General features: G+C 53.9%; 1 protein-coding gene across 2 annotated transcripts; it reads left to right on the top strand.

Moving 5' to 3' along the window:
• Window positions 1-2,757: 2,757 nt before the first annotated feature.
• On the top strand, window positions 2,758-11,300 carry C1QTNF6 (C1q and TNF related 6). Of its 2 annotated transcripts, none has more exons than XM_068665593.1 (3): window positions 2,758-3,344; window positions 6,977-7,214; window positions 8,127-11,300. In XM_068665593.1, exons 2-3 carry the CDS (start codon window positions 6,983-6,985, stop codon window positions 8,672-8,674), a joined length of 780 nt encoding a protein of 259 aa, XP_068521694.1. In that variant the 5' UTR covers window positions 2,758-3,344; window positions 6,977-6,982; the 3' UTR covers window positions 8,675-11,300. The 2 variants fall into 2 exon arrangements, with proteins under 2 accessions (XP_068521694.1, XP_068521700.1); XM_068665599.1 differs by lacking the exon at window positions 2,758-3,344 and adding an exon at window positions 5,979-6,129.
• The last annotated feature ends 978 nt before the right edge of the window (window positions 11,301-12,278 follow it).

Raw genomic sequence — 12,278 nt, 5'->3', positions numbered from 1 at the left:
GCTCTCCCTGTGACAATGGCACTAATCCGGGTGCCCTTGTGGTTCTCCTGAGGACAGCACGGCTGGCTCTGGGCAACCCAAAGGCCACAGGGACCGTGCGCAGAGGCTCAGTGAAATTCTGGCCATGTGTCGGGGGGGGATTTGTTCCAGTCAGATGTGGAAATGGATTTTTCTATTCTGGGTGCAGAGGCACGGAGATAAGGGCTCCGGCCCTGCGCCGCACAAAGGGTTTTATTCTCATCACGTAGAGATGGGAGCTGCAAGACTAGAAAAGGCCGCAGTGATTTCAGCAGTGTTGTGCAATGTCGCTTCCCAGCGAGTGTTTGATCGCAGGCAGGGTGCGAGAGATGCGGGGAGCCCATCCTGCTGGCTGCCGAGAGCTCGTACGCACACGTCAGAGTGCAGAGGAGCAGATACAGAGAGGCGTATGCACGCGATGCATATGCATAGATGTAAATGAGTGTTTACGTGACGGCGTGGATATGTGCGACCATGTGAATGTGTGTGTGTGTGTATATATATCCACGTCTGTGGGTGCTTTTAATTCACGCCTATCTGCGAGTGCAGGAGAGCATACGTGGCCACCACGAGGATGCACGCACACCTAGACACGCGTGTAACTCCTGCACGCCTCAGCCCAAGCGTGTATGCTAGAAGACAGCACATCCACACCCCCACAGCCCAGGCAGAGCCTAAAACTGGGAGCTGACAACGTGATGGTGCAAATGAACCCCCCTCACACACACATACACACACCCAAGCACATTTCTTCCATCCCAATATCTGCACAGGGCAGCTTCGGACCCCCTCTGTTTGACCCCATCTTCTGGAGAGAAGCTGGAAGGGCAGGAAACAGCAGTAGGGGAGGGGGTCCTGCAGCGAGGGGATGTTTTCAGGCTGTTTGTAACGCAGCCCACACTTTAATGTCATTTGAAGCTGTTGTTAGGGAGCCGGTGTATTTGTAATCAGCAGGGTAATGCAGTGGCTCAGCACAGACAAATGCAAAACTGTCCTGGCTGCTTTCTGCGTCACTTGCTGCACAGGACTTGGAAAAACGGGGAGTGGGGAGGGGGATGAAGCAGTTAATCCGTTGTCAAAATAGGAGAGCTAGTAGTTAAAAGAGGTAGGGAGATCAAAAAAGGGAAGCCCCCCTCCGAAAAGAAGATGCTCCTGCCTCTCCTGAGGATGCAACAGAGAACTGAAATGCTTTATCTGCTCGAACGAGTGGAAAATATGCAAATATTTGCTCATGAAAACTTGGTGTTCTTTGCCTTCCCAAGCATAAAATATGCAAACGCCACGCAGCGCACAGCCGGCTCGCTCAGATCTCACACTCAGCACGTCATGCACACACACACACACACGGCATGGCCATGCAGCCAGCTGTGGCACGTCCCTCTGCACACCACAGACAGGGATGTGTGGGAAGGAGATCTCTCTGTCCTGACTCACTTGCAGCACTGCTGTTTCATCTCTTCCCTGCAGCGGTCTTTAAGCTAAGCTGGCAGAGGGGACAGGGGGACGTGTGCCAGCACCCAGCCTGCTGCCACCCACCGGGATGCCATCCCTGACCACCTCCTGCTGCACAGGTATCCAAAAACACCTGGTGTGGTGGACCAAATGCCTGCAGAATGTGGCAAGAATCTGTTTGACCAGGTTTAGGACGCGGTTCAGGATGGTTGGACCTCTTTGTTTCAGCCCCCCTGGTGCCAGGATGGTTGAAGCTGGAAATATCACAAAGCCAGGAGTTTCTGTGAGCTCTTAAACAGCAGCTTCCCACCTCTTGACACACAGTGCTTGTTTCTCTGGTGAGAAAGCTCATGGGCACCTCTGGAGAAAATCTTCTTGACCTAACCACTGTTCACCTTCCAAAGCACTCCTTGTGAGAGATGAGATGCCCCCAGGAGTGAGCTACTGTTAATAGCTGCTCACTGTCGCCAGGAGAGGGCTAGGAGTGTGTGTAGGACGATGGTTCTCCTCTTGTAGGACAAGAGGAGAAGCTCCTGGGTCTCGATCAGAGTGGATGGGGAAAAGAGGAGCCATTGAGGTGGCAAGAGGGGCTCTAAGAAAGGGTCACCTGTGGGGAGAGGGCAGCCTGGATGACATGCATTGAGCTGCAGCACATCCCCAGCTGATGCAGGGTGCCAGCAGGTTCCAGATATCCCGTTCAGATGTGCCTGGCAGGCGCAGCACTGAGATGAGCTGTGGGGGACGAGCACAAGCATCCATCATTCATGCTCAGTGCTGGAGACAGCCAGCTCCAGCAAGGGTTTTGCTCTAGCTGCAAGCACAGGTGAATGGTTCGTCCAGCTGCTCCACGTGGCGTTTAAGCAATGCACAGTAAAAAGGAAAAAAAAAAAAAAAAGGAAAAAAAAAAAAGAACTACAAAAAAAAAAGTAGTAGGTTTGCCAGGCTTTGTTCCGTGTGAGAAAAGCCAGGCTGCCACGCTGACAGAGCAGGCCACAGAAGAAATCGCTGCTGGCAGAAGTGCCCTCGACCGCTGCCGCAGGAGGCTGCGTAAAGCCAAGGAACGTGTCATTCCTCGCTGATCCAGGCCCCGCTCGGGCAGCAGCTATGAGTGAAATGCAGCCACGCAGCTGACTCGTAGCAAGCCTGCACATCCTCAGCCGTCCCCCCACCAGCGGCTTCACACAGCGTTGGTGCTCCTGGGTAGCAGGGACTGGCTGCTGCACAAATCCGCGGGCTGGGAAAGATTTCCCTTCCCACCCCTCTCTGCAATCCAGCCTGGGACGATCAGCCATCCCCCAAAAAAACAGAGCTGGGATGTGCCAGAGGGCCTGCTGCTGTTAGGGGGTGACTTGGGGCACCCCGAAAATCACCGCCACCTTTCCATACCCTGCGTGTCCTCCTCCCCATCTGCAGGCGCTGAGGAAGAGCAAGACCACGAGTGAGGCCAGGACCACACAGTGATGAAGAGGAGGAGAGTCCCAGCCCCGGCTCCTTGGGGCACGTGTGACCTCCCTCCCCGAGGGTGGCGGAGGCAGCAGCCAGGAGCATGAGCTCTGCTTCCAGAAGGAATCAGCTGAGCAAAGCACGGGGCGGGTGGAAGGAAGGAGGCAGGGAGCGCGAGCCAAGCCCGACACGGGGCAGCGCAAAGGGGGGGGAGGCACTCACCAAGGCCTCTGAGGCGGGATGGAGAGGACGGTAATTACATAAGAGCACTTGGCGAGCATCTGGCTGGAGTCAGCTGGGCCCCGCCAGCCCTCCCTCCCCTCTCCTTCCCTCCCTCCCTTCATCCCTCCCTCCCTCCCCAGCGCTGCTAACCAGGAGCAGCTGAGGATAACACCAAACCCAGCACGGGACCCCTCCGGAGGGGTGCGGAGGTAAGAGCTCCTCTGCTTCCCCTTCCTGCTTTGTGCTGCTCTAGGAGAGTGTGGGGAGAGGGCTGGGGAAGGGGAAAAGCGCCCTGGTCCAGGAGAAGCAGCCAGGAAGGGGAAGGGAAGGGGCTGCTCCTCTGCCTTGTGGTGTGGACGGACGGACGGTGCCTTCACAGCAGAGGGAAAGCTTGGGGTTTGCCACACGGGTGGGTTTGTGGTGGATTCCTGCCCGGGTAGCAGGGCAGGGGGTCCACGTGTGCGGGAGGAGCTGAGCTGCACGAAAGGGTGTGGGAAGATTGGGGAGACACCAAGGGATTTCCTTCCTTCTGTACCTGCGGCAGACAGGGTTAATAGGATGCAGGGAGTTGCTGGGGGAGAGCCAGGCTTTATCCCCTCCGCTCTCCTTTGAGGGGAGGGCTTCAGGAGAAGGAAGGAAACGCAGGAGGAGGAAGCAGCTGCTTTTCAGCAGGGATTGCTGTTGTCCAATCTGGCCAGAGCTTCCCTGGGCTGCCTCCAAGGCAGTGTGCAACAAGGGAGAGGGAGGCTGGTTGAGCACGCAGGGTGCCTCCAGGCTTGGGTTACACTTGGAAGTGTGTCTGGCACGGGGACAGCGGATAGAGCTCTCGAAACCCGTCATATGAGCACGCAGCCATGCGAGCCAAGACCTCCTGTAAAAGTGGCTGCACTGGGAAAACGCTGCTGGTACAGCCCATTCCCTTCAGGGCTCGGGGTGATATTTCTCTGGCGATGGTGTCTTTGCTGGCACAAGTTGCTGCCCAGCAGGGCAATGCCACCAGAGCAAGTCTTTGTCTGCTGCTGGCTCCCTGAGTGTCCTTGTTCAGCTTGGACAAGACGTGGGGTGCAAGGTCCTGCTCACCACCCACTGCTGCTCTTCCAGAGAGATGAGAAAAAGGCAAAAGCCCAGCCAGCGAGGTCCTCCACGGAGAATATTTGCTCGGTTGTGAGCAGCACCTCACGTGTGTGGATGGAGAGGTAGGAGGGAAATGAGGGCAACCGCTTTCGTGCTGCCTGTTCCCCTAAAAAGGTGGAGGAGGTCAGATACAAGGCAGAGAGCTGCAAAAAGAGGTAGTGTCATGCTTGGGAATAAGACCTGAGAGAGTGAGGCACTGCAAGCTTTGATGAACAAGGAGGAAGACTGCCTTCAGCGTCAGAGTCTCCAAGTTTTCTTGCACCCCAGAAAATGTGTTGGCTAGCAGCAGTAGTACTGCCAGCTGCGGAAATCCCCAGCAGCAGCGGGCAGAAAATACAACTCATCACACAGCGAGCTGCTCCCGTCAGCTGGCGAGGCTCCACCGGCGAGCAGCATCCCTCTGCCCCTTCCCCTCTCCCCCCCTCTCATTTTCCAGAGGGGGAAACCGAGGCACAGGCAGAGGTGGGAGGCTTGGTGCTGGGAGCTCGCGAGCACGGCAGTGAATTTCTCAGGCCTCCTGCGGCTGCGGCTGGAGGCATGCTGGCTCCGTGTTCATTGAGCTGCAGGCTGACAGGCAGCCCGAGAATATCTCCAGCCCTCCCAGCCCCCTCCCTCCCTTCCCCCCGGCTTGCAGCACATATTTTCCCAGACTTTTCCGCTTGCTTCTCCAGTGGTGCTGGGGTCCTGCCAAGCGCCAGCCACTCTCTGGGAAGCAGGGCCTCCCGTTCCCGAACCGAACAACTGGGAGAAGGAAAACAAAAACATGAAAAAAAATAAAAATAAAAATCCAAGCATGCTTAGGCATGCACAAAACCCTTTTCCACTCAGAAGCCTAGAAGTCTTCTCCAGCTTCCCTTGGAAACTGTGCAGTGCTGACTTGGCACTTCTGGCCCTATTGCTCACCCTCCCTTCTGCCTTCCAAGGATGCACATGTGCACCCGCACGGGGCGTCGGTTCCCAAATCCAGTTTTGCCACAGAACCCCTAAAATCTCCTTCCTCCCCCCAAAACGGCCCTCACCCCAGCTCCCAGTGCAGCCACGTGGTGCTCACCCCAAGGGCACAAGAGGATCAGCTTGGCACCAGGCTGGGGGCAAAGACCCTCACCGGGGTTTGCTGCAGAGCCTCAGGTTTGGCTGGTGGCAGCAGGGCTGAGCTTTGGGCCAGCACACCCCTCCTGTGTGAACTTCTCTGCCCGGGACATGACCGGGGCTTGACTCGCGCCCGAGCGCAAGGCTTGGGGCTCTGCCCAGGGAAGGAGGATGACCAGAGAGGGAAAAAGCCAGTGCCTCTCCCATTTGGCAGATAAACCTGCTGGAAATAGAGTGAGAGGCCACGGTGACACCCAGAAAGAAACAGTACAGGAGAGAGTGGAAGATGAAAGGGAAGTCTGGGGATGATGAGTGGGAAAGAGCATGGGCAGCCAGGTGAAAGGCTGGTTCATAGGGCAAGGGGCTAACCCAGGGGGCTGGCAGAGGGGGGAATCCTGCACCATCCCACCACAAGATGCTCAGGATGACACAGTGCCCTGCTGCTCACCGACCAGGCTTGGCTCTTCGGAAGAAAAAAAAAAAAAAGCAGAGAGAATTAAAAGCGAAAAGAAACCACCTAGGAAAGAGTTAAGAAGCACTGAAACCTAAGCTGGTTTGCAATGGAGGGCGCCCAGAGCCAGGGAGGAGAAGGGAGGGAGAGGAGAGGGGAGGGAGCAGGTCCAAGCCCGGGCTGTGCACCCTGCCAGTGCTGAGCAGAGCCGCTGCCAAGCCGGCTCCTGGAGCCATGAGCCCGGGGGCCAGCGCTGTGTGCGGAGAAAAGGCAGCGAGCAAGGGGCTGGGGAGCACAGTGGGGAGCCCTCAGCCTCCAGGGTGAGCGGTGCTGGGGGGCAGAGGCTGGGAAGAGGGGGTTTCTGAGCATGTTTGCATGTCTGTCTTTTGCACACTCGCTTCTCTGCGGGCTGCCTGCTCTGCTTTTTGCTGCCTTCCTCCTCTGCAGGGGAGCAGCAGCTCCTCTCTGGACCTGCTGCAAAGGTCTTTGCCTCTGAGGAGTTGGCCAGCCCTTTGGGCAAGGCGCTGGGCTTTGGCTCTCCTACTGTGATGGAAAGGAAGCGGGGAGCTTGGTGGAGGGCCCTATGAACACAAAGGGATGGGATTTGGTGGGGATGGGGTTTTGGTGGGGAAGGGAGGGGGCTGGGGTTTAGTTCCCAGCCCAGCAGTGAAGGGGTCTCACTGCAGGGACACGTGGGTCTGGCTCCAGCTGGGGCACTGGGTTATAACTCCTGTGAATGGCTGATACCTGGCGGCTGGAGGTCTGGAGAGCTTCTTCACAGCCTTCCCCACAAATTCAGCACCCTACTAAGCCTTTTGCTGAAGGAGCTACGTGGCTTGCCATGTCTCCTTCCTCTATCCCTGCCTGCCTATTGAGTCTTTGAGTGGCTCCAGCCTTGAGACAGGCTTTGAGGGTGAAGCCTTCTTCCACTCTCCATCGGTCTGTGTTGAAGGGCGTGGGGCATCCTCTTGGGCCATGTGGTTGCGACCCAGATTGCAGCCTTGAACCTCCAGGGACATCAAGCATGTAACACCCTCCACGAGACAGTGCCAGTTTGTCCCTCCGCTGGCTCCAGCCACCAATATCACCTTCCTGGTGATATCTGCTCCATCCCCCGTTTCCTCCCTTTCTTATGCCTCACTCCAGCCCTTCCTCATGTCTTCCCAGGTCACCATGGACATAATTTACCTGCGCACACCCCTGGCCTTCCTTCTCCTCCCTCTTGTTGTCCTTGGGGCACCTACTGATGAACCCAGCCTCACAGAACCCGCCCCTGGTGCTTGCAGGCGCTGCTGTGACCCCCTGGACTCTTCCACGGATGCCTCCCCTCACCCTCCCCGCCACCACCACCTGCCCTACCCAATGCCAGAGGTGCGTCCCTATATCAACATCACCATACTGAAGGGTAAGTGCCCATCTTGGTCCCCGGGGTGCCAAGGCCTGCGTGGGGCCAGCTTGTTCCACCCTGCTGTGGCTGGCTTGGCTAGGGGTAAAAGATTTAGAAAAGATTTAGATGTTTTAGATCAGCTCCTCCCTCCAGAGCCTTTGCTGTGGGCAAGAGCCTGTTCCCAGCTGGATCCTGCTCCGGTCATTGTTGCTCTGTGGTTCCCCTGGACAGGCTGGGCAGATGTTCTCCCTTCCCTGCCCAGCCTGGAAATAGCTGCAGCCCATCAAAGCTCACAAGAGCATCCAGGGGCAGATAAAGGCCTGGATTAGAGTGGGGTGTTGCAGCGAAATCTGTGCACCAGCAATTTTGCAAAACCTCATGGAGGAGGGACAGGAGAAAGGGAACAAGGCACAAATTAAGGATGCTGGCACTTTTGGTGGAGGCTGCTCTGACCTCTGTCTTCTCTCTACACACAAAGTAAGTTCTGGTGCCGTTCTCTCCATATATTAATGCCTGCCCAAGCTTGTAACAGGCTGTGCATGAACCCCATTAGGGGTTCAGGGACTGTGGCAGGGCAGGGCCTGTGGCATGGGTGAAAGAGTGTGGAGGATGAAGATGAGGCGAAGAGCCCCAGTAGTACTTTGAGCTGTTGTGCTCCATCTTGGGCTGGAGACTCCTAGGGACAGATCCTAATGCCTCCAGCAAGGCCGTATCGGGTGGTTAGTACGGAAAGAGACCCCAGTCACACCCACAGCTCTGCTGGCTCATTTTCCATAAAGCACAATGATACGGTGACCCTCAGCAGCATTCCTTCTTCTGGCATTGCCCCATCCTTCAGCAGTCCTGTTTCCTCATTGGTTTTTCTCACCGCCACTTCCACCTCTCCCTCTGGTATCACACAGGGGTTGTGTTCTCTGCTTCCTCTTGTAGGAGAGAAAGGAGACCGGGGAGAGCCTGGGATGCCAGGGAAATGGGGCAAAGAAGGGCCCCGAGGAGAGCGAGGTGCCCAGGGCCAGAAAGGCAGCAAAGGACAGATGGGCACAGCAGGGGACTCCTGCAAGCACCAGTACGCTGCGTTCTCCGTTGGTCGCAAGAAAGCCCTGCACAGCAGCGAGGGCTTCCAGGTCTTGATCTTCGACACTGTCTTCGTCAACCTCTACAGCCACTTTGACATGTTCAACGGCAAGTTCTACTGCTCTGTAGCTGGCCTGTACTATTTCAGCCTCAACGTCCACACCTGGAACTTCAAGGAGACCTACATGCACATCATGCACAATGAAGAAGAGGCGGTCATCTTGTACGCCCAACCCAGTGACCGCAGCATCATGCAGAGCCAGAGCCTCATGCTGGAGCTTCAGGAAAACGATGAGGTCTGGGTGAGGCTCTACAAGCGGGAGCGGGAGAATGCCATTTACAGTGACGATGTCGATGTCTACATCACCTTCAACGGGTACCTGGTCAAGCCCAGCCTTGACTAATTGCCTCTCCTCCTTCCCAAGGCCTCTCCGGCCTTCTTCTTCTTCCTCTCTCTCTCTTTACTGCCCGCAGCCACTGCAAATCACTTGGAAATGGGCCTGTCAAGTCTCAGGCATCGAGTGTGAAATTGCCACACCGTCTCCCACCTCACGCTCTCTCGCAGCCAGGCCTGTATCTGTGCATTTAGAGCGTGACACTACCATCTCTCACCCCTCACCTTATGACCCCAGCTTAAGTTATTGGCTTGTTCTAAATCTGCTGCTGGGATGTGGCTGGCATTTAGGGTCCTAGAGTTAAAGCTAAGACGGTGCTCCTGGGAATGTGTCCCTCCTTGGGGCTTCCTACCCAAAAAAAACTCCTGTAGAAAGGGCTATAAAGTTCCCACTGCCCAGGTGCATCCTGGCTTCTCTCTGTCCTGACTAGACATGCCAGTTCTGCAGCATGAAACATGGCCCTAATGTCAGCGCTCACACCTGTAGTGTGTTGAGTAGATTGGGGCCTGCTGGTCTCCTGTAGCACAAGGAAGATATAGGAGTGGTGAGAGAAGATACTGTCTTTCCAAAAAGAAGTCTGTTGGCCTTCCAAAGTATGTCATTGACTTTCTGTAGACGCAGTTTGGGGTCACAGAGCCCTCAGGTTATGGCCCTAGCTTCAGGGCCCTGTGGCCCTTCCCCCGTGTAGGCTGGCTGTAAAATGGCGGCCTGGTGGGACAGTCCTCTGCTGTGTCAGCCTAGCTCTTTGAAAAGACAGGGGCCAGACACATCCAGATGCTTCAGAGTCATCTGCCATTGAATCGGGAGAGCCCACCACTCTGTTCCCACTGGGGATCACAAGCACAGAACGAGAGAGAGAGAGAAGCCCTGCCAAAACTCCCTCCCAAACCCCTGCTTGGTCTCAGTTCTCCAGCTCTGAGAAGCCAAGCCCAGTCCAGACGGGGTTTTCCCTTCCCCAGGTGCAGACTGAGCCCGATTCTGCTCACTTCTGCAGCAGGGGTGCTCCCTTGGCCCTGGCTCCTGCATGTCATTATGTCAGTCCTCCTGAAGGTGGTTCTCTCACATTAGGCGTTGAGGGACTGCTGTTTCAGGGCCTGAGCTGCAGGCTGCAAGACCAACTGCAGTTAAACCATGGTTCCAAACCTGGGCGGGTTGGCACCTCTTTGCCTCTCTGTTGGAAAAGAACTAGAGGCAAAGCAGTGGCGTGAAAGGAGGCGAGACTTCAGCAGCTCATCCCAGTATTAAAAGCCTCCCTGCCACATGTTCTGTGCCCTTTTCTGGCAATCTCATTAGAGCAACTGAGAAAAACATGTGGCTAAAACAAACCCTCGCTTGTCAGGTTGGAGCTGTTGCAGTGGGAGAGGATGCCAGCGGTAGGATTTTCTACTACCATTTGTTCTGGCCTCACTCACATCCCGCTGGGGGTGTGATGTTTTTTTTTTGGGGGGGGGAGATTGGGTGAGGCTGACTCAGCACTTTGGGAAAATCACTTCCATGAGTTTTGATGCTGCCACAAATAGCAGTGCCAAGAGTTGTCTTTTTATTATTATTATTATTATTTTAGTCTCAGGACAGGACAAGCAGGAGGAATTGTATTTCTCCTCTGCCCATCGCTGATAATGAAGTCTTCTGACTTACGCTTCCGTGGCCTTATGGTTAGCCATGGTCTCAGTCTATGGCACCTGTGACTACCAGAGTTCTCCGTTAGGAGATACAAAACAAATTATTATATTAGGACTCGGTCAGGTACACTCAGCCCAGGATGGCAAAGGTACAGGGTCACAGGCTAAATATTAAAAATTAACTTGAGAGAATTGCAGGACATTTTCTCTCTTGCCCTGCTTACTCTACCCTCCCTGCTTTGCTAGGGAAGCTGTGCAGACTGGAATGAGTTTTAGGCACTTTCTGCCCCTGATCCTCCCCACTGCTGTCACTGAGGCAATGTGTATAAAAATGTGGTTTCACTGAGGCAAAGCCAGGTCTTTCCCAGGGAACCACGTGATGACAGGATCATGGGAACGGAAGGAAACCGAGCTTCTTCCTTTCCCTTAGCAGGTCAGTGTGAGAAACTGCTCAGAGACAGGATTCCAGGCAGTGGCGAGGAAGCAACATGCTGGAGGTGATGCTCAGGACTGAATCCCTTTCTCTCTTCCTAAGCCACAGGCTGCAAACCCAGATATTGTGTATTTAGTGTCCCATGTCTCCCTGAAGAGAACCAAGCCTCTCTAACACTGAATGTCTCCAGAAACAAGCTTCTTTCTTCCTCCTTTTCTGTATTTTTTTGTTTGTTTTTGTTTTTTATTTACAGTGATAGGTCTCACGTGCTACCCATGAGCATCCAGATGGTGCCTATAATGCATGTGGTAGAGGAGGGCAGGGGGACCAAAGGGTATGTTTAACAGGCTTCTTGGTGCTAAACAAGATGGCAATCCCTTGGTGCTAAATCAGATTTCAGGAGTCTTGGGTGCTTTCTGGAAGGTGTAGTAGGCTGAGTTGTAATGTACTGTGGAATTAATGGTGCTTTATGTTACAAAAACAAACTCCAAGAACTTTTTTTTTTGTGTGTATATATATATAAATATATATATAAATTCTGTGGTATTAAACTTTTTTCCCTGGTTGTTTTGCACTTAGACCTATTTTTCCTTCCCTGCCTGTTCCTTCTAGCTCTGTGTACGGCTGAATAGTGCAATGAAAAAGATAATAACCTGTAACAAACAGGTAAAACCACTAACTCAGCTCTGAAGCTTCCCTTGGAAATCCACAGCAATCCCTATCTTTTTCCTTAAAGACTTTTGATACATTGATACTTTCAATTATGACACCTCTCTTCCCTCTCCTGGTAAATTTATAAGCAAATTCAGGGAAGAATGCTTTGGAAGTTACCAAAAAAAAAAAAAGGCAGCACAAAGTCAGATTGATCTTCAAGTACTTAACTAATTCTATCGAGGAAGGCTGGGCTAAGGCCAGACTTCTCCTTAGGGGGATCAGGTCCTTTAGATTGTGAAATTTTTGGCAAATCCTTCTATCAAGTACTTAGTAAGCAGAAGCGAGTTTTCCCTGTGGTGTTTCTGTCTTCTATGCCAAGAGGTAAAAGCCAGGAAGTGCAGACACGAGGGACATTAAATTGTTGCCTAGGCACTTGTGCTTGCTAAAAACAGGGCAGGGGTAGTTCCAGATTCAAGCTGGGTACACATTTTGGAAGACCTGGGTGAGACGGCAAGGGCTTGAGGCTCATGCCAGGAATGCAAAGAAAAGTGACAATTACACATAAACTTGGGGAAAATGGTGAGCATTGAGGGTTGGTGGGAGTGAAGACTTCAAGGCCTGAGTGGAAGATCTGGGAGGGTCAGAGTCCCAAGAGCAGGGAGGATGCTTATTGGAGGTCTCCATGCAGGTGGAGGAGGTAAGTGGGGTTTTGTTCAGGGTCCTTGAGGTTTGGACTAAGGGCATGAGCACTCATAATGAGGTGGAGGAATGAACAAGAAAACAAAAGCAGATGCCCATATAGGACCTTTTATTTTGAGTCTCATTCATCTTCGAATAGCTTCTCCTGTGGTTTGACATGTACCAGACGGTTCATTTGGCAAGAGGTGGAAAACATAACCATGTG

The sequence above is a fragment of the Anas acuta genome, chromosome 1 (genome assembly GCF_963932015.1).
Source record: "Anas acuta chromosome 1, bAnaAcu1.1, whole genome shotgun sequence".
NCBI classification, from domain to species: Eukaryota; Metazoa; Chordata; class Aves; order Anseriformes; family Anatidae; genus Anas; species Anas acuta.
The sequence above is the reverse complement of the archived record's forward strand: the minus strand, read 5'-3'. Positions and strand labels throughout refer to the sequence as shown.

Bases quoted from the DNA above. Each gene is read 5' to 3' on its own strand.
- C1QTNF6 (XM_068665593.1), top strand. From the start codon at position 6,983: ATGGACATAATTTACCTGCGCACACCCCTGGCCTTCCTTCTCCTCCCT. The intron at 7,215-8,126 runs GTAAGTGCCCAT...TTCCTCTTGTAG, and splicing joins CAACATCACCATACTGAAGG to GAGAGAAAGGAGACCGGGGA.